This window comes from Mustela nivalis, assembly GCF_964662115.1.
Source record: "Mustela nivalis genome assembly, chromosome: 8".
Taxonomy (NCBI): domain Eukaryota; kingdom Metazoa; phylum Chordata; class Mammalia; order Carnivora; family Mustelidae; genus Mustela; species Mustela nivalis.
Genome location: NC_139027.1, coordinates 106,405,213 through 106,431,306, shown reverse-complemented (window position 1 = coordinate 106,431,306; position 26,094 = coordinate 106,405,213). Strand labels below are relative to the sequence as shown.

Sequence of the window (26,094 nt, the reverse complement as noted above, 5' to 3'; positions counted from 1 at the left end):
CTTGTCTGCGACGTTCTGTATGCAGGACTCATTCTACAGGGCTTAGCCAAATGTCATCACTTCAGAAAAGTCTTCTTTGCCTACCCTATGTCTAGAGTATGCTACACTCCTTCATCTCAGTTATATTCTCTATATTGCCCTATCTTCTTTAAAACACTGACCATATTCTCATAATATTATTTGTTTACCTATTTAGCATGTCTTCCCTAATACCATAGACTTCTCAAGAAACATAACCTTCCTTGTATTATTAGTGCTCTATCTTTAGCCTAGCAGAGTGTCCAGCACCCAGTAGGTAATACTTACTGTTTGTATGAATAAATAAACACGGCAAGATACTATTTTTTGGCCCTAAATCTTATGTAAAAAAAATTCTCAGCCTTTTTCCTTTAAAGAAACAACTTCAGCCCAGATATAAATAATTACTCCTAGGATATACTCTGAAATCAAAAGTATATTGAAAGCAAACAAATTTTATCTATACCTTCCTTTGGAACTTCTGCTACTGCCTTTTGAGGAAGCTTATTCACAATTTAAATGTGCTGATTCCAGGAAACAAACCACCCAAGCCATCAAAACATTTTAACTTACTCTTTGAGTCTTACCCTGAGTTCTACAATCTGACCAGATTGTACATGCCAAATGAAGCACTTTGGAATGAGAACAAGGAAACTATAATGCTTCTCATTTCTCCATTATAAATTTGGTTTCCTGAAATCAGAGGATAAGGCTAAAATCCATCATCTTCTAGAAATGGCCAGACTGGAGCTCAGGTATGATAAAAAGCAGAATATGCTAAGTTTCCATTTCCCTTTCCAATGCCTAAGAATCTGACATCCTATAATAGACTTTATTCATCTTGATCTCCTTTTCATCAATAAAATGTCAGTGCTAAAAGGCTATAACAACCAGGAAATAATTTTGAGCAATTTTGACTTTCCTGTTGAGAACTATTCTGGCCCACTAGTCACAAGGGACCAAAGCAGGGAAATTTCATAAAATCCTTCTCTTTACAATGGCAGCTTGGAGTTACTCCAGGAGCAAGTCTTTTGGAGTTCATGTGTGTGGTATTTAGATCAGGGAAAGGCAAAATGCATGAGAACAAATGGAAAATGCTTACAGTAGTCTCTGCACTGAGTTAGGTCTAAATATGGCCTGAACCTTACCACACACATTTACACATACCAAAAAGGTAAGCATGAAAAAATTCAGGAAAGAATGAGAAGTGCATACACAATGGAAACAAAGCTCCTTGGATATAGGAAACCAAATGCCAGATAGTTCAAGGAACCAAGGAAAAACGAGGAAGTTGGCTTTCTTCTGCAATGATGAAGCAGGACAAATGTAAAATGGATAAAATGGAACATAGATGTTTTTGTATATTTGAGCAGAAAAGCTTTTACACATCATCTAACACCATGTAAAAATTAAAAGAAATTTATACACACATCCACATGAACATAAATTTATTTTACGTTCACTTTTTCATAGCCTTTGCAAAGACCTAGAACAGATGCATCATAACAAAGCAGTGAAAGCACAGAAGAAGCTGACTTCCTTTTTCTTTCATCCTTTCTCTCATCAATCCTTCCGTAAGGATATTTCTGAGAAAGGAATCCCTGGTAAACCATTAATCAATCAATCCTCAATCACATCACCAAAAGCTTCCTAATAAAATTTCTCCTTGTTTGTACAGGGGCATGCTGACCCTTCCTAAGCTGAGAGATGTTTATACCCCATTGGACAGACTGTTTATAAGCCACTAACAGAGCTACACAAATTCTAGGAGTTTTAAGAGAATGGTAGATTATACTGTTTCTACCCATATCACCTTTTAAAAAATACCTCCAATTAAAAACTCAAATATGGGCTGGCTTACCTATTTTTGTCATTTCTTCGGCAAAGTATGGGTCATTCAAATCCACGTCAGAGGGAAGTTCATCTTCACTGGCCTCTTCAGCAAGAGCCTTAAAGTTGAATATAAGAATATATATAGTTTACTACAAAGGCCATGAAGGAAAATTCTATCATTTCTTTTTTTTTTTTTTTTTAAGATTTTATTTATTTATTTGACAGAGAGAGATCACAAGTAGGCAGAGAGGCAGGCAGAGAGAGAGAGGAGGAAGCAGGCTCCCTGCTGAGCAGAGAGCCCGATGCGGGACTCGATCCCAGGACCCTGAGATCATGACCTGAGCCGAAGGCAGCGGCTTAACCCACTGAGCCACCCAGGTGCCCCCCTATCATTTCTTTTAAATCAAATAGTTCAATATACAGTTTCTGTCTTTAAAAACTTTATAATCTCTAAACAAAAGCTAGACACATAAACCAGACACATATATCAGTAATACTAGTTCAAAACAGGTAGTGCTAGAGGGGCAAAAATGAAATGATAAAGACATTCAAAAGAGAAGAACACTTTTATGTGGCTGACAGCAAAAGTAGGTGGCTTTTCTCTCCAAAACTGAGAAACTGCAGTGACTATCAATAGTTTGAAGTATATGGTAGGTTATCATTTAAATTATTATTTAAAACAATTTATTTGCTGGTTCAAGAAAGTGATTTTTTAAATTATGAAAATTAAAATGTATACAAAAGCAGTTAAGGACACCCAATTTCAATAATTATCTTGCTTCATCTGTAATCTGCCCCTGAAAACCCTTTAGCTATTTTTAAGAAGTGTTGGTTAAATTTTTCCTAATTAAATTTGAACAGATGGTCTATTAAATTAGAATATTTAAATTAAAAATCAAGCCTATAAAATAAATAGAACATATGAACTAAGATCAGACTAATCCGATTGACTTTTATTCCAAGGAATCTAAAAAATAAGTCATTTTAATAAAAATATTTAGAGTGCACATTGCTAAACATCACCTTGCATGCTGAAGAAGACCCACCAAGCCCTAAAGAATATTCATTTTAATATTACTATCCTTTTTTTAAGATTTATTTATTTATGTTAGAGAGAGAACACAAGCAAGAGGGGAAGAAGAAATCTCAAGCAGACTCAGCGCTTGGCAAGGAGCCTGATGAGAGGGCTCGACCTCACGACCCTGAGATCATGACCTGAGCCAAAGCCAAGAATCAGATGCTTAACAACCTGTGCCACATAGCTGTCTGATATTAATATCCTTTTAAGAACAAGAGTTAAAAAATTTTTCACCAAACTTAAAACAGATTCAGTAATAATATGTTTCTAACGAAGATTATGGAACCCCTACATATCTAACTACACATCTATCCACATATTTCTTTAACTGCTTTTAGGTCTAAACTATAGCTATATCAATTTTGGCCCATAACCATGTACTGATTTCTTTAGTAATAATTTCCCAGTTTCAAAACTGAAGTCACAGAGAGGAAAAGGGGAAAAGTATTTTTAACACAAAGGAAATTCTTGGGGGCGCCTGGGTGGATTAGTTGGTTGAGTGACTGCCTTCAGCTCAGGTCATGATCCCGGACTTCCAGGATCAAGTCCCGCATGGGCTCCCAGCTCCTTGGGGAGTCTGCTTCTCCCTCCGACCCTCTCCTCTCTCATGCTCTCTCTCACTCATTCTCTCTCAAATAAATAAATAAAATCTTAAAAAAAAAAAAAATGAAGGAAATTCTTAAAACTCTTCTCTACATGAAAACTATGGATGGAAGGGATCTGTTGGAATCTAATACCAATCCAGCACAGAGCACTGAGTCTAGAACAAACTGGCTTTCAATAAATATATTTTTAATAGCAGTAATAAAAATTAGTCATCTTAGCCCAATGAAGGGAAAGAGTAAAAAGCATAAGATAAGCTCGAAGTGCCCAGCAAATAAAAATAAAAAAGAATAGTTGCTAAAGGTCTTAGACACAAGTGACTACTTTATTGACCCAAAAAGGACCCACTTGTAAATTTTACAATAAACTGATGGCTTAATAACTTGTGAGATTATCCCATTTAGAAGATATTTTATTGCTTACTTAATTTTTATTTTTTTATTAACATATAATGTATTATTTGCCTCAGGGGCACACTGAATCATCAGTCTTACACAATTCACAGCACTCCCCATAGCACATACCCTCCCAAATGTCCATAACCCAGCCACCCTATCTCTTCCCCCTTACCCCCCAGCAACCCTCAGTTTGTTTCCTGAAGAAGAGAGGCAGCTTATCAATGAGGACAGGGCCCTTACCCTCCTCATTTTTATTATCTATTTCCAGAAATACTGACTAAAATAGAGGAGCATAAAAAAAAAATCCCTCCAGTCCATCATTCAGTTTTGCAGCCCTCTGTCTTTACAAGCATTGGAAAGTCAAAGCTGTACCAAAAGCACAAGCTTCTGCAGGACAGAGAGAAACAATACTGTACAGTAGAAAGGACACTGGAGTAAGAGAGATCTGGATTCCAGTCTCAGCTTAGCCACTAACAAGCTCCGTAGCCGGAGATAAATCAGTTATTTTTCTACAACTATAAAGCATTAGAATTGGACTAGAACCAATCATTTAAGATTACTAAAACTGAAAAATTCTGTGATTATTGATACTATCTTAAGGCTATACCAGTACTGCGAAGAATGCTGCATTTCAGTGATAAGAGTATTTTTAGTGGCAAAAATCGTTAAGTGGTCTCTGCTATTTCTAAAGAGTCTGTGGAAAAGATGTTATCCTCAAACAATGGGAGTCAAATCAGGTTTTTCAAGACAATATTTAGTGCAGAGGAAATATCCTTAATAAAAGGGATTTAATGACAAGATGTTAATAGATCCATATGGTAATAGTGAAACACGAAAAATGCAGGTTGAGAAATGTAGAGAAAAAAATTTCACTCATGTCAAGAATTTCTGTATGTAGGGGCATCTGGGTGGCACATTTGGTTAAGTGTGTGATTCCTGGTTTTGGCTTAGGTTGTGATCTCAGGGATATGAGATCGAGCCCTGCACAGGGTTCTGCACTTATGTGGAGGCAGCTTAAGACTCTTCTTCTCCCTCTGCCCTTCCTGCTTGTGCTCTCTCTCTCAAATAAACAATCTTAAAAATTCTGTATATATACATCCTCAAGTTAAAAAATTCTGTATCTTTCTTCCTCAAACACAAATAGAATTGAGCTGTTTTATATCTAGGTATCAACTAAACTATGTATCTTATTTGGTGGTATATAAAGGTAAAATACTAGAGCACTGTAGTTAAAGTGGCCCCGGGTTTTTATTAGGATTTCTACCTCAGTACATCACTTTGCAGAAAACACTTAAGCTATCGGGTTCTTCCTGTCCTTTCTTACAATTGTGATGATAACAAGGCCTATTCTAATGAGTGATTACATTATGAGATAACAGATGCCAAGGACCTGGTACCTTGTGATACATGGTTGTTGTTCAATAAATATTTGCTTAAAATATCATTGATACCTTCTGTTTCTTCTTTAGTCTTTTTTTCTCTTTCTTCTTCTCTAAAAATTGTTCCCAAGGGGTCAATTTATCTTTTCCTTCCAATTTGTTTTTGACCATCTCTTCTGCACTTTCTTTCAGACCTAAGAAAAAACAGAGAGTTCAACTTAAAATGCTGTATCTTTATCCATTAAAAATGTAATTTACCTCAAAAGATAATTTACATATACTTACCAAAATAACAAAATAAAATGCAATACTAAATTGTGTAATACTCCTCAGAGTAATATAGGATCAACTCATATCAAAGTTATTTCTTAATAAAAAATCAATAAATTTAACCAGACCAAATAAATAAACAAACTGAACAACTTGATATACAGTCAAGCCACTGAAGTAAATAAAGTCTTTCATTTAGGTTCAAATTTCATTTCTCTATACTTAATTGCTTTGAGACTCAGAAAAATCCTGGAACAAAATCTTCTCAGTATATTACTAGTAATTCATTTTTGATGGCAAAAAGATAAGTGGTCTTTAACATAATTATTTCTAATTGCTTCTGTTGCCCAAATAAAAGACTGCATTCCCTGGAAACTATAGGTGACTAAAAAAAATTGGTTAATAAGGCAATCTTTGTTGAAGCACCCCCAGAGAAAAAAATTCTCATGTCTCAAGTACTCTGTAAGATACATCCTTATGATCAAAAGGACTACCAAGGTCAGATCCCACTTTATATGGTTTACCTCTTTCAACGTTATCTGTTCTTGTATTTCATCTTTAAAGGTCCTTATTTCTTATATTCTATAGCTCCTAATTCATGTTTCTAGGTGGCTTATGCAATAACTGGATTGGATGACAGTGAGAAAGAAAAAGCCCTGACGCTGACCTATCAGTCCTTGAAGACCCTCACTACTGCCAAAATAAAGGAAATGTGATTACTGTGCTGTTACCTTTGATAATAAAGATGTTTGTTTTATTTTGTAGTATTTTTTGGACATTACAGTTTGGTTTGAGGAGGAGGAAGCTTCACTATTTATATGACATAATATTCATTTCAGAAAAATAATACTTAATGGAATGATTCCAAATGTTTTTTTTTTAAAAGGTTTTATTTATTTATTTGACATAGAGAGATCACAAGTAGGCAGAGAGGCAGACGGGGGGGGGGGGGAAGCAGGCTCCCTGCTGAGCAGAGAGCCCAATGCGAGGCTTGATCCCAGGACCCTGAGATCATGATCTGAGCCAAAGGCAGAGGCTTAACCCACCGAGCCACCCAGGTGCCCCTCAAAATGTTTTTTGAGAGAGACATGGTCAATCCAGATCATCTTCCCAGATAATACTCTAAATTCTAAGGTGAAAGCAATCCTAAGGATATAACAATTCTTTTTCTTCCTGGTGAGTATACTGAGACAAAGAGTATTCAGCAACTTGCTAAGAACATGCAGCGAGGAAGCCGCATGACTAAAATTGCCTGGTTATCCTCTATAGTATGACCAGATACATCTAAAATGCTGATTTGACCCAGAATAAAGAAATGTATAAGGTGAATGAATAGAGGGGCCTGGGTGGTTCAGTCATTAAGCATCTGCCTTCAGTTAAGTTCATGATCCCAGGTTCCTGTGACAAGCCTGACATCAGGCTCCCTCTCAGTGGAAGCCTGCTTCCCCCTCTCCCACTCCCCCTGTCTGTGTTCCCTCTCGCTGTGTTTCTGTCGAATAAATAAATAAATAAAATCTTAAAAAAATAAATAAAGCGAATGAATACAGTCAAAAGCTTTGGGCCTCAGGTTCCCTATCTGCAAAAGGAGTTTGTTTGGTGTAGATCAGAAATGTAACCCTCCCACCCACATACACCTTTTCTCCCTGCTCAAAGAAAATATTTGGTAGACGTCCAAATATGTAGCAACTAGAAGTAGTGTTTTGGGTCTTGTGCCTCAAAGAACAGCCTGAAACAGCTGGAACAGATGTTCTCTAAGGTCCCTTCCTTGGCTTTTAGGCCAAGACTTAATCTTCAAATTTCTATGACTTAGAAAAGTATTAAATTATCTGCATACTCAAGGTTATATAGATTTGTTTTTATGATGTGCTGCTGGTAAGATCTCTGACTTACTGAATGCTAAATCAGAAACACAACTCTCAATTCAAAGATGTTTCTTATGAGAAAAATACAGTTCTCCTTACTAAACTGTTTTTAAGAGAAATGTGAGCAGTATAAAATGATGTCCAGATCTTTGAATCAACAAATATACAACATTTAGGAAATGTAAACTGGGATCCTTGGGAGAAAGCAGCAAATCCTGACAAAAGAAGTTGGTTTTAAATCACAAAATAATAGGTTTATATATTATGCCTATGGGTTAGCATACAATCAATTCAGTGCAATTCTACATGCACAGTACTATATTATTAGAAGAGTATGATGTTTAAATAATCTTTAAGGTATTCTAGTATAATTTCCTCAAACATTAAGCTTTTATTACTCTAAAATACTAAATTAATATGTTTAAACATTTTTTTTTCACCAAAAAAGTATTCTTTGTTTAATTTTGATCTTTGAAACTTACTGTGATGCTAAGGAAAGTTCTGTATCATTGTCTCAGGTAACTAGGACACTGCGTTGATGTATCTTTTTTTTAAAAGATTTTATTTAGACAGAGGGAGACCACAGGTAGGTAGGGTGGGTGGGTAGAAGAAGCAGACTCCCTGCTGAGCAGAAAGTCCCATGTGGGGTTCAATCCCAAGACCATGAGATCATGACCTGAGCCGAAGGCAGAGGCCTAACCCACTGAGCCACTACCCAGGCACCCCTGCTTTGATGTGTCTTAATCTTTTTGGGGAACATAGATACCTTGAGAATTTGATAAAAGATACAGAATCTCTCCCTGAAACACTGTGGTACTGGAAACACTTGCATACAGTGTTCAGGGGCTTATGGATACTCCATGCTCATTTCTATGTAAGGACTTAGGGTCTTAGGGTCTCAGAGGCAGCAGAAGTCTACATGAGAATGGGAGACCAGCTCCCAAAACTGGAAAACTCATTAGCACTGACATTTGTAGATTCTGCAGCACAGTTCCTCATATCAGCACTGTTGTCATTTTGTACCAAATAATCCTTTGTTGTGAGGAATTATTCTGTACATTGTAAGGGGTTTATCAGTATCTCTTCACTATCCACGAGATGCCAACAGCCCCAGTCATAAAAATTTAAAAAAACAAAAAACAAAAAAAAGTCTCCAGATATTGCAAATGTCCTCTTGGGAACAAAATCACTCCTAGTTGAGAACCACTGTTCTAGACAATGATTAGAAATCACTTCTGAAAAAAAAAAAAAAAAAAAAAGATTATTTCATTATTTGCATCATATAAGTTATGTGTAATTTTATTTGGTACTTGATTATATAATGTCTTTCACTTTCGAGTTTTCTCCCAACTAAACCAAAGGCAGCTAAAGTCACCTTCTTTTGTATTCCATGATATTCTACATAGTGCCAGACACATAGTAAGTACTTAATAAACACTTAATTGATCTGTCTTAAAGGAAGAATTCTTATTTCAAGCCAACTGTTTGATCTTGCAAGTTTGGAACATACTCTCCAACAGAAAATGAATCAAATTTAAGATATAAATACAAATGGCCTTCATCTCAAAGTGGGGTGTGTGTGTGTGTGTGTGTGTGTGTGTATGCTCCCACGCATGCCTAACAGACCTACAGCTCTAGAATAATTCATGAAATATTATTCTCAGAAAATAAAATTTTTTGGTATTTAGCTTGTTTATAACAACAAAGAAATAGTTATCTTCAGTTAAATACAGTCTGAAATTTTTTGCCTGGCTCTCACTTAAACACACCAAATCTGTATTGAAGTAGAATGACAAAAACATTGCAGTGAATTAACACAACACCATGATAACTTAAAAATGCTTTGTTCTCATTGTCATCATGAGGTCATTTAAATCTCTTGCCAGAGATCACAGTTGTTTATGTTCTGGTTCTTAAAAAATATGTCCATTCCAGAAGTCTCTTGGCATATGCACAAGAACATTCTTCAGACAGTTTCAGCCTCATTTGAGAGCAGCCACTATGTGACTAAAAAACAACTTCATTTTAGCTGTTTTTAGTTTTGCACAAATTTGTTTTTAAAAATTTTAAGTGTATAGCCAAAGACTGCCGAATTAGTTAAAAATAACATCAATCATCCTACAAATAAGGGATAGAAAGCTCTTTCAAAGCCAACCATGAACACAGATTACTCAATTATGACAATAATTTAAGCAGAATCCATTCAGAATTATTTTGGCAATTTGCATATGTACAAAAATACTTTAAATATGCTTTCAAAATCCACTAAAACAAAAGTATACATTTCCCCTGACTTTACTAATACGAAATATTTGGAAAGTCTTCAACAGGTAGGACATGAATGACTTAAATTAACTCAACTAGGTACTGTAGTTGGTTTTGTTTATAAAAACAAAAAGCACGTTTTAAGATTTCTGATATAAGCTGAAACTAGCATTTTTACTTAAATGAGGACTTAGGATCCACTGAGAATATTTATGAACACTTATGGTTCTATCTTTATTTATGGTTGTATGTTTAAATCAAACAGTGTAACACTCAATTCCAAAAGCAGCTTTTAAAATGTAACTACCACCACCACCACCATTGCAAGGAACTCCCAACTTGGAATTCACTCTGGGTATAAAGGTTTTAAAGGAAAACCACCAACCATGTCCTAAGAACACTGACATCAAAGGTACCCCTTCAAACTGGCCAGTTATCCTCAATGCTGTGGGGAGAGGGAAGAACACATTTACTTATATAATAGAGGTCACAGGAATATTTGTTCCCTGTGAGTAATGGCGATCTTCACCAGTGGCATTTTTTCCCTCTACGGTAATCAAGTGATTAAGTACTTAGGGTATCCTCAAAGCATACTGGTTAAGTCAAACTATCCATCTTTATAATGAGAAAGATGAAGATTTGAAATGTTTTGAACTTGGTTCAAGACTTGTTCAGAACAAGAAATTGTTCAGAACATGTTCAGAATTTGGTCCATTCTTTCTTATTTTAACTTCTGTAAATCCTTTTCAAATTCTTACAGTATTATATTTTTATCCGGTACCTATATCACAGCTGCAACCTCATAATTTGTGTGATTTTTAAAATTATTCTTAATAGCTATCTCCTTTATTAGCTTCATGAGGGGAGAGGCCATTCATAGCCTGTCTCTCTACCAGTTCCAGTGAGATTCACCCCGGTGGCTAGTGGAGGGCCTAACCTAGTAAATGTCTGTTGACAAATGAAAGGATAAACAAGTCAAATTTGTTGCCAACCTTATGGACAAAGGGCAACAATTCATGAAATTAAAGAAGAAAAAATAACAACTAGTTTGGGGAACAACAGTAAACAGTAAAAATTACCAGTCAGCCAAAACCAAAAATGCTCTTCTTATTCACTTAATACTGTTAGTATACTATTATGCCTACTATATGGAAACAACACAGACATCTTTAATAAAGATGATAATGATAAGAGGACACAGGCAAGCTGCTTAGACTAGAAAAGGTTTCTCACATAACATTTAATTTGTTATCTCCCAAAATATTCAATCAGGTATCCATAGAAGATTACCTCTCAAGTCTGTACTGAATGAATGTTAATGCTTTTTGCTGTTGCTGATTATCTTAAAGCTATTTCAGTGGGTAGCAACTGTTTCACATTTGTCTTGAATTTGAGCTTATACTCTAACCTCTTCTAAATCTCCTTTTACCCTCCTTTAGAGTGATACCTTCCATTTGTAAATATTTTCAGTTTACTGTGAACCAAGGTGTCCCTGCTTCTTAGAATTGAATGTTCTTAAGCTGACTTCAAATACAAGACATTTGGGCCTCATTTAGGGAGCTACTGTTTTCTGTATTTGTCTGTAATTATTTGTATTTTATTTTTGTTTTTGTTTGCTTTTCAAATAGTTTGTAATCACAATGTACATAATAACAACCTGTCCTAATAATAACAGAGTAAAATTCTGGCTGAGTTTGGTGAAGCCATACAGCTATTTAATTTATGGCAAAGAGGAACGATGAACTGCCTTTGCTACTGTTATTTTTTACACATTAATGTTTACAGACAAGGTGGAAAGTAAATATAAAACTTTTCAGCAAATGGCTAAGATAAGGAAACAAAGGGGATTTTCTGGAGTCTAGTCACAATAAGAAAACTCAATCACAACTGTTAAACTAGCTCAGAAGCAAGGACTTTCCTTTGGGGACATACCCTATTCCACTAGGGTCCAGAATGGATCTTGGATTTTAATGGGCTGCTAGCCAAGGAAGACAGGATTCAAAGTTTGGAGCCTGATTATAGTGGAAAGTCCCACTGATACTACTCCCATGAAGCCAGGATCCTTAAGGGTGCCTTCAGTGGTGCTGCCCTTCCTCCAAAAACTTAAAATACTTGCCTTTCTGGGCTTTGGCTTTGAGCAGAACAAGGGAAGTAAAAACACGTTTTCCCCCCTAGAGAATTTATAACCACATGCCCACAAATCCATGGGTTTGTGGCTAGAATTCACACTATCTGTGGGGCCCCAAATACCCCAAAGCAAAAATTTGGTTTCAATTGGTCTTGGATTGGAAGTGCCCTTAGGTATCTGGCAAATACTCTCTCAAGCACTCTCTAAAGAAGTACTTTTGACCCAGGCCTCTGAGAATTCCCATAGGTGAAAAAAGATCCAAGAACAATGAGTCACCAAAAAAATTCAATATGAACCAGAGTAAGGAGAAACAAAATATAAAAGCCAGGTCTATAAAGACTAAAGATTTTGGAATGATCAGATACAGAATAAAAAAAAAGCACATTAAAAAAAGAGAAAATTGGGGCGCCTGGGTGGCTCAGTGGGTTAAAGCCTCTGCCTTCGGCTCAGGTCATGATCCCAGGGTTCTGGGATCGAGCCCCACATCGGGCTCTCTGCTCCGCAGGGAGCCTGCTTCCTCCTTTCTCTCTGCTTGCCTCTCTGCCTACTTGTGAAGTCTGTCTGTCAAATAAATAAATAAAATCTTAAAAATAAATAAATAAAAATTAAAAAAAAAGAGAAAATTAAAAGATAAAATCATCAAAAGTATGAGACAGATTTGGAAAAGAAAAAAAAAAACTTCCTCAAATAAAACATATAATTGAAATAATAAAGTCAGCAGCCAAGTTAAACAACAGCCTGTAAGAATTAAAGAAAAAATTAATGAACTGAAAGACAAATTTAAGAAATTACATAGCATTATACATAGGCTGAAAGGTATGGAACATGTCAGTTATGAGATATAGAATGAGAAGGTACCACATATATCAAACAGAATTTCCAGGAGGCAAAAAGAGAGAACACGAGAAAAAGGTAATATTTTAAAAGAATATGACTGAAGTTTTTAAAACCGATGAAAGGTACTAATCTTTAAGATTCTGGGTATCCAATTACCTCTACACAAGATTAAAGCTACCAAGCAAAAGTATGACCTAGATAAACGATAATGAAACTCCAAAACATTAAAGTATTTTAAAATCCAGGAACAAAAAACCAGCACTGTGGAGCAAGGCAAGTGTGTTCTTTAGTTATACTGGTTTCCTCACCTGTAACTGGCCAACAGGAGTCAAGGGGGACCCTTGTGAGCTCATAGTAAATTTGCCTATCCCCAGAAAGGGGTTAAGACGGTGATTAGCTTGGTGCATTCATGGCAACAGCAGATACCTTTCCCTCCCTAATCCTCAACACTCAAACCTCACCACCAAAATCTGCCTTACACCTATAAGAAACGAACTCTGTGGCCTTTTTATCCATATTCATTTCGGTTACCACAAAAAGCCCTAATCACCAGGTTCCTCCTAATCTCCCATGTTTTTATCCTCAGAGGTTAACTACAAATCGACTCTTCTGCTACTATTTCTCTTCCCCTCCAACTCTCTACCACTAAATTCTCCAGAATTCATAGTGCCTTATCAGTAAAAAATTATTTTATCTCTGAACATTTTCTTCATCTTCTTGCTCTAATTCAAACTCGGCTCTTCCCAGAAGATACTGCAAACTACAGCACTTGCAAATGGTTTGTTGTTGTTGGAGCTTGTTTTCTTCAGAGAACCCTCAACCAATTGTTCTGGGAGGGGGTGGGATATTTTTGATGGTCATTAGTGCCCTTTTATCCAGTTTAAGAAGTATGGTACAGGTCCAGGGATAAACAGACTAACTAATAAAACAGAAAGCCAAGCAAGAGATCATGCAGTTTTGAAACTTGGGTACATGACAGAGGTGACATGTCAGATTACTGAAGTGAGAGATTATTCAATAAATGGAACAGGATAAAAACGTCCAAGTAGAAGAAGATGAAATTGGATGTCTACCTTATATCATATAAAAAATCAACTCCTAATGAATCAAGGACTTCAATGTCGAAAACATTAAAACTTTCTACCTTCAGTAGAAAATAAAGATGAGTATCAGTCTTAACTGTATTGAAAAGGATTTTGTACATGAAACACAGAAGTCACTAATTATAGGGCACCTGGGTGGCTCAGTCAGTTAAGCATCAGCCTTCGCCTCAGGTCATGATCCCAGGGTCCTGGGACTGAGCCCCACATCAGGCTCCCTCCTCTGCTGGGAGTCTGCTTCTCCCTCTCCCTATGGCACTCTCCCTGCTTGTGCTCCTGCTCACGCTTTCTCTCTCTCTCCCTGTGCCAAATAAAATAAATAAAATCTTAAAAAAAAAAAGAATTAAGTATTTCATCTTATAAAGTTGAACATTCACATACCCTATGACCCAGCAATTATACTCCTTGATAAATACCCAGAAAAACTTAAACACCTACCAGAAGATGCACAGAGATGTTCATAACAGCATGATTCATCATAGTAAAGAACATCCCAGATGCATATCCAACAGGAGAATGGATATACACTGTGGTATATACACTCAAATGAATGAGCTACAGTTACACAAAATACGGATAAATCTTAGCAATATAATGTTGAGTGAAAAAAAAATCAGTCTCCAAAGATTTTTTAAGTATCTAAAACCCACACCTGTTTCCTCAATGTGAACAAAGTTAACAGCTTTAATTTATATAATATAATAGTTTTTAATATAGTCACAAGTATGTGCAACTGTCCCTAGTCAATTTTAGAACATTTGTATTTCCTCAAAAAGACACTCTTATCTCTCTCCCCAGCAACCAACAATCTACTTACTTTCTCTATAGATTTTCTTACTCTGGACATTTCACATAAAATACTTGGTCTTTTGTAACTGACTTCCTTTACTGAGCATGAAAATTCAAGGTTCATCCACTTTGTAGCATATATCAGTACACCTTATTCCTTTTCATGCACTCATGCTTTTTAGGAAAACTTATGAGATGAAAATATATACAATGGGGTGAATACTGAAATCTGGATAATGGTTATAACAGGTATGGAGAAGTAAGGGAGATCAAAAGGATAAATGTAAGCTACTGTATGGTTCTAGCTTTTGTTGTGGGTTCATTTATTAATTACTAAAAATAAATAAATAAAAGGGCCAAGCTGGACCAATGATGAGTGTCCTAATCCAAGGATTATAATTGATTTAATTATATGAACCAAAGGTACAAAAGAATAAAGAACAAGTTTAATGAAGTTGACTACACCGTTTGTTCTTCAAATGATATTATAAAGAGTAAAAAGAACATATTTCTAAAATATATGACTGATAGACACCAGTCCAGAATATCTGAAGAACTTCTATGAATCACTAAAACAGAATACTACATAAAAATGGTCAAAAGACTAAACAGGTATTTCACAGATAAGGAAATAAAAAGAAATGTTCTTCCTCATTAGTAATTAGGCAAATGCTTGAGCAAGTCTTTAACTTAAGTCAGGTCATATCCTTCTACTTCTCATTTCATTTACAGTAAAAGCTAACGTCCATTCAGAGGTCTCAAAGCCCTCTATGATTTGGCTACCTCTCTGCCCTCATCTTCTAGTGCTGTCCATTCCCTGACCCATTCTGCTTCAGCCACTGCTGCTTCTTAAATGCTCTTGGACAAATCAGAAATGCTCCCCCTTCAAGGTTTTGGCATTTATTGTTTCCTCTGCCTGAAATGCTCTTCTGCAGGATAACAACTAGTATGTATTGTCCTTTCTATTATGTCTTTGTGCAAATGTCACTTTCTCAATGAAGCTTTTCCTGACCTATTGAAATAGCTACCTACTCTCATCCCTGAACTTCCTACTCCTCATTCAGGCTTTATCCTTTTGTTTTCACAGCCCTGAATCATCACCTGGTTATTTTACCTATTTGTCTCATTCCCTTTTTCCCCTTTCTCCCCCACACATATAATGTAGGTCCCCATAAAGGTCCGTTCAGTTTTTTGTCCAGAGAAAAGAGTCTGGCACACATAGCAGGAACTCAACAAATATTTAAGAATAATACACAATTAAAACCATAATGAGATACCACTAGCTACATATTCAACTAGCAGAAACTGAAAAGCCTGATAATATCTATTAATGATGAGGATAAAGAGCTTTGGGAACTCACACCACTGGTTAAAATGGTACAGGCCCCTGGGAAAACAATTCAGCATAACCTAGTAAATGTAACTCTGTGAGCAGGCTCCACAACCAACAAACTCTACACATATCCAAGACATTCTCTCTATATATTCCTAGGTGAGAAGTCCCAAGAATATTCACGAAGACATTGTAACAGCAATACTATAATAACTGCAACAGAGCAGACTTGATATATCTAAAATGGAATTCTGTCTAATAGGGAAAATTAATAGAACATATCCTTACATACTGATAAGGATAACTTTCAAAAATAGAATGTTAGTAACAAAAAACAAGCAGCAGAAGAATATAGAGAAGATACTTTTTATAATGATCAAAATTAACAAGACTGTTTAGGGATATATGTATATGTGGTAAAATGATTATACAGAAGAAGAGAATGATTAACATGAAATACAGTTTAAATTTTCTCTAGTAGAGAAAGGGAGAGAGTGCAACTGGGAAGTCTCATAGGTGACTGCAAGCATTTGTAAAGTTCTTTCTTAAGCTGAGTGTACAGGTGTTCATTTTATTATTTTTCTTTAAACTGTATAACTCACTGTTTTTGCCTTTTTAAATCTTTTGTTGTCTACCCCCCCACAGTAAAGCATTAAAAAAAAAAAAAAGAAAAAGAAAAAAAAGAGTGCTTACTTCTTTGACAACTGTATGCAAAAATGGCTTTCACCTGCCTTTTCTCATTTACTCCCCATCCAAATAATGAAAAACTTGAACCCAGATTTTCTGATAGCAAGCCCTCTATCCTCTTTTAATAATCACAGTAAACTATTAATGCTATTCCAAATTTCACTGTAAGCAGGTCCCGATCTATATACTGTATTGAAAAACCCACCTATAAATTGGTGGCTTGAAACTAAGTTTGTTTTCTTCCCTGGAAGAGTTTCTGACCACAGAAGCTATTAATATGTAAGGACAATTTGAGGCTGGGATCCAACCAAAATGGAATTTCTAAGTCCATTAAAGAAAAAAACTTTATAAGAATAAAAGGAAATGAAAAATATATCAACCTCCCTAGCATTTCAATATTTAACAACTTTTCAAGCTACATTTTTCTATTTTCTTCCACATTTACTGGAGTTATATGTAAGTAAACTATACATTCTGACTACTTTAAGAAGATGTCACAATTAACTATTAGGAGAGCAATAGACTGCCAACCTTCTTCCTATTCTGGTAGATTAAAAATAAGATTTATATAGGACACTTATAAATGATAAGATTTATATAGGATAAGATTTATATAGGAAATGGAGGAGGCAACCAGAGAAGGAAATCACCCTGAAGGTTCCAGTTGGGCTAAGGGCTAACGGGATCAACATATTGGGTGGGAATCCCTGACAGACTATCATTCAAGGTTTACTTTTTCAACTTTTCCAGTATTTGTAATTAACCCAGAGTTAATTCATGGGCAATATCCTCTATTGCAACATTAAAAAAATTACAGAATGAGAGTAATATAGAATGAAAGTAACATTAATACTTAGGACTTCAATATTTCCACAGCTTGTCTTGTAAGTAAGTATTGTTTCTATTCTTGGGAATTCTCTGGTGACAGAATCTATTGAGGAAATCTGTAACAAGCCAAGCAGTCTTAGGTCCCAAGATAGAATCTTAGAATACCAACTATTAACATGTATGCCCCCAGAAGCCTGCAGTGTTCAACACTGGCAAAATGTTTTGCCTTTTCTGTTTGTTTGTTAACCTCCAGAACAGCTTATTAGTCACAAGACAGCCCTCTCTGACACTGTCACACAGGTGACACTGGCTGGAGACCAAAATGTTCCCACACCCTGAGAAGTCTGTAATAGCACATACTGGTCCGTCCCTGATAAGTGCTTAGTTTTTTTTATAAAATTTATCCAAATTCTCAAATAAAACTCACTGAACGTCTTTGTGTGTCTTTGTGCACACAACAGTAAACACATGCAGATTGAGAAAAGTGAAGACACTGGACCCAAATTCAATTAGTAATCCAGGGAAAATACTCTAACGGGTACAGAAGTCAGACACATCAAGGTTTGAATTACAGTTCTTCTAGCTCCTAGCTGTATGATCTTTTTTTTTTTTTTTAAAAGATTTTATTTATTTATTTGACAGACAGGGATTATAAGTAGGCAGAGAGGCAGGCAGAGAGAGGAGGAAGCAGGCTCCCTGGTGAGCAGAGAGCCCGTTGTGCGACTCGACCCCAGGACCCTGGGATCATGACCTGAGCCGAAGGTAGAGGCTTTAACCCACTGAGCCACCCAGGCGCCCCTCCTAGTTGTGTGATCTTGAGTAAATCTATGCTTCAGTTTTTTCTTCTGTACAGTGGCTTAATAACCACTTTACAAAATTGTTGAAGAATTTAATGTAAATTTTTTGCAAAGCACAGAGCACAGTTTCTGATAGAGCACAGGCATCTGATAGGTGCAAATGTCTCCTCTCACCCCTAATGAGCATTTTAAAATGTATTTCTTCTGGATCAAAATTATGCATCCAAATAAACTGCTTTAAAAATATTTTAAAATCTCCTTCTACTTCTACAGAGGGGAGCAATGGGAATCTAAAATGAAATGTATTTTATGACAATCTAAGCTGAAATGCTTAGGAAAATCTTGGTTAAGTCCTTTGCACACAGAATTCCCTATTTTACACAAGCCAATTCTTAGGGAAGTATATGCTTTCAAAGTATATGTTCCAACTTATCACTAAGGCATATTATACCAAAACACCAAAGGGAACTCACCCAAGTCAAATTACTGGCACTCACCTTTTGGCATACATAGGATCAGGCTCTTCTAAGCTATGCCAAATAATTTTACAGATACAGGTTTTCCATGTCACTGAGTGAGTAGGGTAAGCTAAGAATCTATCTCTTGACAGTTCATTTGATGAGTGCTATCCCACCCACCCTCAATGAAGATTATTCTAACGGAGGAAAGTACCCCTACAACCTCTTTCTAATATGTTACATCAGGAAAACAATATCAATGTGAAATGAATAACACGTGAAGTCGGCAGATTTGGCCTGCCTAGCCACCAGTTCAAGCCACAGACATTTTACTGGCTTTATCTTGGACCTCATAACTGAAAATTATCATTGCATTATAGTCAGTGAACATTTGTTTACAATGGTCTAACCAAAAGGGCACTGAGAAAGACTAGCAAATGTTTCAGAAAACAAGGATATGGCATATGGTCTCCCAGTGGGATTAAGTTTTGCATCAAATCAAAGATCTGCAGAAAGTACTTATGCCCTTTCCTTATGTGGCTACAAAACTTGAACCTACTGTAGAAGCTAGATTTGATTTTGTGTAAGATGTTACCAGCACTTTTTTTTTCTTAAATTTTATTTATTTATTTGACAGAGATCACAAGTAGGCAGAGAGGCAGGCAGAGATGGGGAAGCAGGCTTCCTGCTGAGCAGAAAACTCCGATGTGGGGCTCGATCCCAGGACCCCAGAATCACGACCCAAGCCGAAGGCAAAGGCTTTAACCCACTGAGTCACTCAGGTGCCCCCTTTTTCTTTTCTTAAATTTAAACCTATTATCTGTAATTTGTTTATTTGGGAAAGAGAGAGAGACAGAAAGAACGTACATATGCAGGAAAAGGGGGAGGGGCAAAGGGAGACAATCTTCAAGCAGACTCCATGAGGAGCGTGGAGCCCAATGAAGTGCTCAATCTCATGAACCTTGAGATCATGACCTGAGCTGATACTGAGAGTTGGACACCTAACCAACTGAGCCACTTAGGCACCCCTGTTATCAGCATTTCTGAGGCACCTTGATAAATTAAAAAATGTTTCTCAGTTAGCACCATAAATTAAGAGAACTATTTCAAGATATATGATAAGAGACACGAAGATGTTCTATTAGGGATTTATGCTAAGAAAATCCAATATAAGGTTATGTTATCCACATGGCAAAACATTAGAAACAGCCTAAAACATATCAGGGAAGTATTCCATAATTTATAAATCAGAAACACAATGGAATGTGATGCAGGCATAATGATTATAAAGATTATTTAGAAACATGTAAAAATAATTATGAGAAATGAAATTTAAAAAGGAGAACTCAAAATGGGGGTCTATTCAATTATGTCCGCTTGGTTGTTTTTTTTTTTAAATAATTTTAAAAAAATTTTTATTTATATATTTGATAACGAGAGTAAGATAGCAAAAGAGGGGAGGAGTAGGAGAGGGAGAAGTAGGCTTCCTGCTGAGCAGGGAGCAAATGTGGGACTCAATCCCAGGACCCTGGGATCATGACCCGAGGAGAAGGCAGACGCTTAACGACTGAGTCACCCAGGTACCTCTCAATTATGTCTGCTTGCAGAAAAGGTAATAATGTACAGTTAGGTAACGTATAGTTAAAATATGAAAGTAACCCAAGTGACCATCAATGGATAAATGGATAAGCAACATGTGGTGTGTGTATTATTCAGATTTGAAAAAGGACGGAAATTCTGAATGTTATAACATGGATGAACCTTGAAGACATTACACTAACTGAAGTAAGCCAATCACAAAAAAATAAATACTGTATGATTCCACTTAAAAGGTACTTAGTGTGGTCAAAATCATAGATACAGAAAGTTGAATGGTGGTTGCCAGGGGCAAGGGAAAGGGGTTACTGTTTAATGGATATAGATTCAGTTTTGCAAAGATGAAAAGCAGTTCTGGAGATAATGGCGGTAATGGTTGCACAGCAACATAAATATACTTAACACCGCTGAACTGTGCACACTTAAAAAAATGCTTAGGATGATAAATGTATATGTATTTTATTGCAACAAAAAAATCGGGAAAAAAATTAATGTGTTCAAGTAGTAACTTAAGATCATACGATTTTCAGGTTTTTGGAAAAAAAGAATAATGAAGGTGCTGAAAGTAAGTAGTCTGAGTGGATTCTGTCAAAATAACATATGGAACATGTGTGAGAAAAATGATGGTTTGCTAGCCAGGCAGTTAGCATATAGAATGATGATGTGGGACAACCTCAAATAGAAGTTCTGCTTTAAAGACCAAAGAATTCACAACTTCAAACAAATCAGCATAGCTGTGGGCTGTGGGAAAATAATACATGAAACAAGCTCACTCTTCTTGAACTGACTTCAGGCAGATTATAAATCTATGGCAAAGGCGAAAAAAAAGTACTACTGTCTGGAAATAGTGGCTACAGATGCAAACGGTACAACTGATGTGACGTATGGGCAGAGAAGGAAGAACTGATTAAAAAAATCATCCTAGATGTTAGCAACCATCCTAAGACAGCAGACCAATTAATCTGAAACTTCAAAACATATGGGGATTTTACACTTTCTGACACTATGACTGGGATAAAAATATCCTAAATTTTTGCATTGGATCTTTTTTTAACAGTCTTAATATTATTAAGAGAGAAAATAAATTTTAAAATAATCCAGGAAATTTGGAAACATTTTCTACCAACTCTATGGAGAGAATGTGCTAGCATTGTTTTCAGATAACCTTGGCTGCTTTTTGTTTTCATTACACATTCCACAAATGATTCAAAAGAATTTTTTTTGCACAGTAAAAAGTTTCAGCTTATTACCTTACAAAACCCTTATAGCCAACCTATTAACTAGATGATTCAAGGAAGGAGCACACACCTAAGTTCTAAAGTTCTAGCCACTTACCAGCTGTGTACAAGATAGGAGAGTGCACTGTAAACTCACTTCCATCCCATCATCAAAATACAAAGCATAGTGCAAATTCTTTAGCTTATTTTAAAATTCAGGTTTTCTATTTAATGGTCTCCTCTCTCCATGCAACTCAAAATTTAAACAGCCTGTTACTTTAAAATCTTACCAAAAAAACATTTTTGTGAATGTATTTCAAATATATTTCAAATATATCCATAAGGTGGATACCTTGACAATAAATGGAAATATTGATATAGCCAAAAGTAAACAGTAAACAGGTTTTGAGATGTCTGAATATTAAATGTTTGAAACTGGGCTGCCTACCAGAAAGAATACCCTACTGATTCAAAAGCGTTTTCCTTCTGTATAGAAAATAAATAATACAATGGCCATAGATACCTGTCATTAATGTGCCTCTGTGTTTAAGCTTCCCAGTGGGACACTAAACAGAGGAATGAAGGTGGAATAAAAGGGAAAAAAGGAAGGACAAAGGACAAAGCAAATAACAGAATAAACATAAAATTACAACTATAAAGAGTGGAAGAAAGAGTAAGTTGAGTAAGGAAGAGCTGCAACTGTACCTCCTGCCTCACTGAACTGGCTTAGACAGCAAAAAGGAGTCCTTGCTGCTTCTCTTCTAGCTTCCATGTCTCCTTTGAAAAAGCATCCTATAGCTCTAGGTTCCTGACAAGAACTCCCTCAAGACATTCACAGTCTCACTACCATTAGGCGCCTGAATGGCTCAGTCAGTTAAGCATCTGCCTTTGGCTCAGGCCATGATCTCTGGCTCCTGGGATTAAGCCCCACATTAGGTTCCTTGCTCAGCGGGGAGCATACTTCTCCCACTCTCTCTGCTGGTCCCCACCCCCACTCATGTGCTCTCACTAATAAATAAATAAATCTTTAAACAAAAATAAAGCTTTAAGACCATCAGCACTAATCTCATCATGCCCTTTATCCCTATTTAAAACTGTCACAAGAAGTCTACAACTTCCAAATTATTTTTCTAATAACGTGGTAAACATTCCCTTTTCTCACCCTTCCTTCTAGCAGTCAGTCATAGACACAGTCATTAATATTCATCAATAGAATTCTCTTCATTCACCTGTTAGTCTAAGTCTCACTGAAACCTGGTTCTCCTCTGGGGCCTATATTCGTATATTCTTTTTAGGTGGTTAATTTTTCTCTCCCATAGTTAGTCTTCCTTACTTCTCACTGCCACCTTCAGTCTACTGGCTGGCCCTTCTCCCTAAAGCCCCCGACTGTGAATATCACATTATGAGGCCATACCACCTAAAATCTCTTCTTATTGAGATATCTAATGACCATAGTCTCTTCTCTCATTTCTTAAAGAACTAAGCCCTTGGCTCACTGCTACTCTTTCTGATACTAGTCCTGTCATAATTCCTGGTGACTGCAATATCTACACAGACAATCCTTCTAACACCGTGGGCCTCCCAGTTCACTGACCTCCTCTTCTCCTATCACGCTGCACTCCATCTCATCTTAGAAACTTACTACTAGAATCGTAACTAGATCATGTCATAACCCAAAACTGCAGTCCCAATCATAACCTTAGCTTCAAGTATCCTATTCTTCAAACACTAGCTACCATCTTTCCATTTTATTCTAATATCCCAAGGCTAACAAGGCTAATCTTAGGTCTTATAGGGACCTACAATCCATCAGTCCTCTCATCTCTTCCCCATTCCTCACTCTCAATGTGCCCTTATTTTCCTCCTAACTCAACCCAGATACCTTGGTACATTATTACGAACAAGCCCTTGCATATAACCTTCAATCCCCTTGCCCCTCTCTTGCTTGGTCATACTTGACAAATCTTCTACACTGATTTAATCCAACTCTCTCCTTACTCCCTGACTGTACATCATTAAATGTGGCTGAAGAAAAACACAATTATGTTGATTCATCTAACTTTACAAGAGTAAGAACTTCAAGTCCACTCTTATTGCTGCTCAGTAATACTATTAAATTTCCCTCTTCACCACTTCTTAAACAACTATTTCATATCTTTTTTTTTTTTTTTTTACATCTCTATCTCCTCCCCCATTCCTGCTCTCAGCTGATGACCTTCCTGTTTCACTAACACAAGCAAATAGAAGAGTACTGCAAGCTCTCACTGCCATTTTTCTACATTATCCTGTGACCATATTCTTTGGGTTCTATCCTGTTACAATGGATGAAATGTCCATGTGCATGAACCAAAAGCCACTTCCTCCACTTGCATAAAAATATTCCTACTCCTTTTGCCTAATTTAGAACAGTTATCTACATTATGATTTCTTCCTATTGCTGGTGGATCACTCACAGAAGCATGCTGTTATTTTCCCTATATGAAAGAAAAATGCTTTCTTGATCTCATTTCCTCCTCCAGTTTCTTTTCCATTCCTCTGTGACCCATTACAAGAAAATGTCTCAAAATCTGTCAATCCATTAGTGCATGGTAACTTAAGAAAGGAGTGGATGCTAACTAATAAATGTAGAAGAAATGACAGAAAGTCAGTATTTTGCAATGAATGGTATAACAACTTGACTCAAGCAAGGATCATCAAAGAATGCCAATGGCGTGAGCTAAATTGTTGGGAAACAGACAACCCCACTCACTAATTAACTCACCAATTACCCAAAACAAAATGTGTCTTTAAGGTAAAAATGAGTCAGATACCACCTTAACTGAGTGAGCAAAGTTAAAAGTGAAAATAATGGTACAAATTGACATCGGGGACCTCATGATGTAAGGCAACAGGAAAATATACAATATCATATGGAGAATTCTTGCCCAAAACTCATTATTGGAATTAACTGTAAAGAAACAATCAGACAAATCCAGATTGTAAATATTCTATAAGCAACTATAGTAGACACTTTATTTTATTTTATTTTTAAAGATTTTATTTATTTATTTGACAGAGAGAAATCACAAGTAGACGGAGAGGCAGGCAGAGAGAAAGAGAGGGAAGCAGGCTCCCTGCTGAGCAGAGAGCCCGATGCGGGACTCGATCCCAGGACCCTGAGATCATGACCTGAGCCGAAGGCAGCGGCTTAACCCACTGAGCCACCCAGGCGCCCCATAGTAGACACTTTAAAACTGACACTGGACCATGACAGAACTATAAAGAGAATTATTAGAATGAGTAAAATATCTATTATTGTATCAATACTAAATCCCCTTAGTGTGGTAACAGCACTGCACTCCTGTAGATGACTGTCTTTGTTTTTGGGAGTTACATGTTGAAGTACTTTTTACGGATGCAGTGTCACAATGCCTGCAACTTCTGAGCATTCAAATATTTAAAAAAGGGAGTTGTCTATACTTATTCTCTCCAATTCCACTCCTCATTCTCTCTTGATCCCACATTAATCTTATCCCTTCTATTCCTTCAAAACAGCTCAAAATCACTGTTGATCTCCACACCAATTATTCTTAGTCTGTATTTTAGTGCCCATCTTCTCATTGAAATGCTTTCTTCACACCTGGATGTCTGCATACCCTACAGCACTGAATTTCCTGCTGTGGTTTTGGTAGTTTCTTCCCAGCCCTTTGGATAATGTATGTTTTACTCAACTTGTAAATGCTGGAGTGTTCCAGGGATCAGTTTTTGAACCTCTTTTCTTTTCTACCTATATTCATTCTTTTGGTGTTCTTCACTTTGAGAGACCTAGACAATGAAGGTCCCCAAATTTAGATCTCCAGTTCTGACCTCTTTCCTAAACGCTTAATTATATATCCGAATGTCTCCTTGACATGCCTATTTTGATATCTAATAGGCATTTAAATTAACATGTGTCCAAAAGAGAATTTCTGAGGTTCCTTTGCAAACCTATTCTACCCACGATGGTCATTATCTTAAGAATATGACAATAGCCTTGTGACTGATTTCCTTATTTTGTCCTTACCTCCTACCATAATCTACTCTCAAGACAGTAGCCAGGGTGATCCTGTTAAAAAATAATTCAGATCAGCTCAAACCTCCAGTGGCTTATCATTTAACTCAGAGAAAAAGTTCAAGCCCTTAAAATAACCTAAAAGACCTCATGATTTGGCTTTATGTTATCACTCTAACCTCATCAGTTGTTCTTTCTTCCACTCACTCACTCCCACCACACTGTTCTCTCTCTGCTATTCCTTAAACAGGATAAGCTACAGTTTCAGGACTGTGTATTTACTATTTCCTCTGCTCTTACACTCTTCTCTGCATCTCTCACTTCCTGACCTCTACTAGTTTCTAGTCAAATATTTTTTTTATTAGACTCGTCGGTCTCCCCTTCAATTGAACGTAAGATTTATGAGGTCAAGAATTTTGTTCACAAAGTGTCTAGAATAGTTCCTGGCATTACTAGGTGCCTGATAAGTATTTAAAGGAAGGTTGGGTCCTGAAGGATATTAAGGAAAAAAAAAAAAAAAAAAGACCAGATACTCTTTCACCAGCATCTATTAAACCAAAGATAGCTAGTCTTTCATATCTAGTCTCT

At 36.5% G+C, this 26,094-nt stretch overlaps 1 protein-coding gene across 4 annotated transcripts in view; it reads right to left on the bottom strand.

Annotated features, from left to right (window-relative positions):
• Window positions 1-26,094, bottom strand: part of ESF1 (ESF1 nucleolar pre-rRNA processing protein homolog) — a 59,177-nt gene that overhangs the window by 8,671 nt on the left and 24,412 nt on the right. For all 4 annotated transcript variants that reach the window (XM_082745451.1, XM_082745454.1, XM_082745452.1 and 1 more), the window contains 2 exons: window positions 5,382-5,503; window positions 1,880-1,967 (listed from right to left, as the gene is read on the bottom strand). In XM_082745451.1, the coding sequence (XP_082601577.1) occupies window positions 1,880-1,967; window positions 5,382-5,503 (210 nt within the window). The remainder of the gene's footprint in view (window positions 1-1,879; window positions 1,968-5,381; window positions 5,504-26,094) is intronic.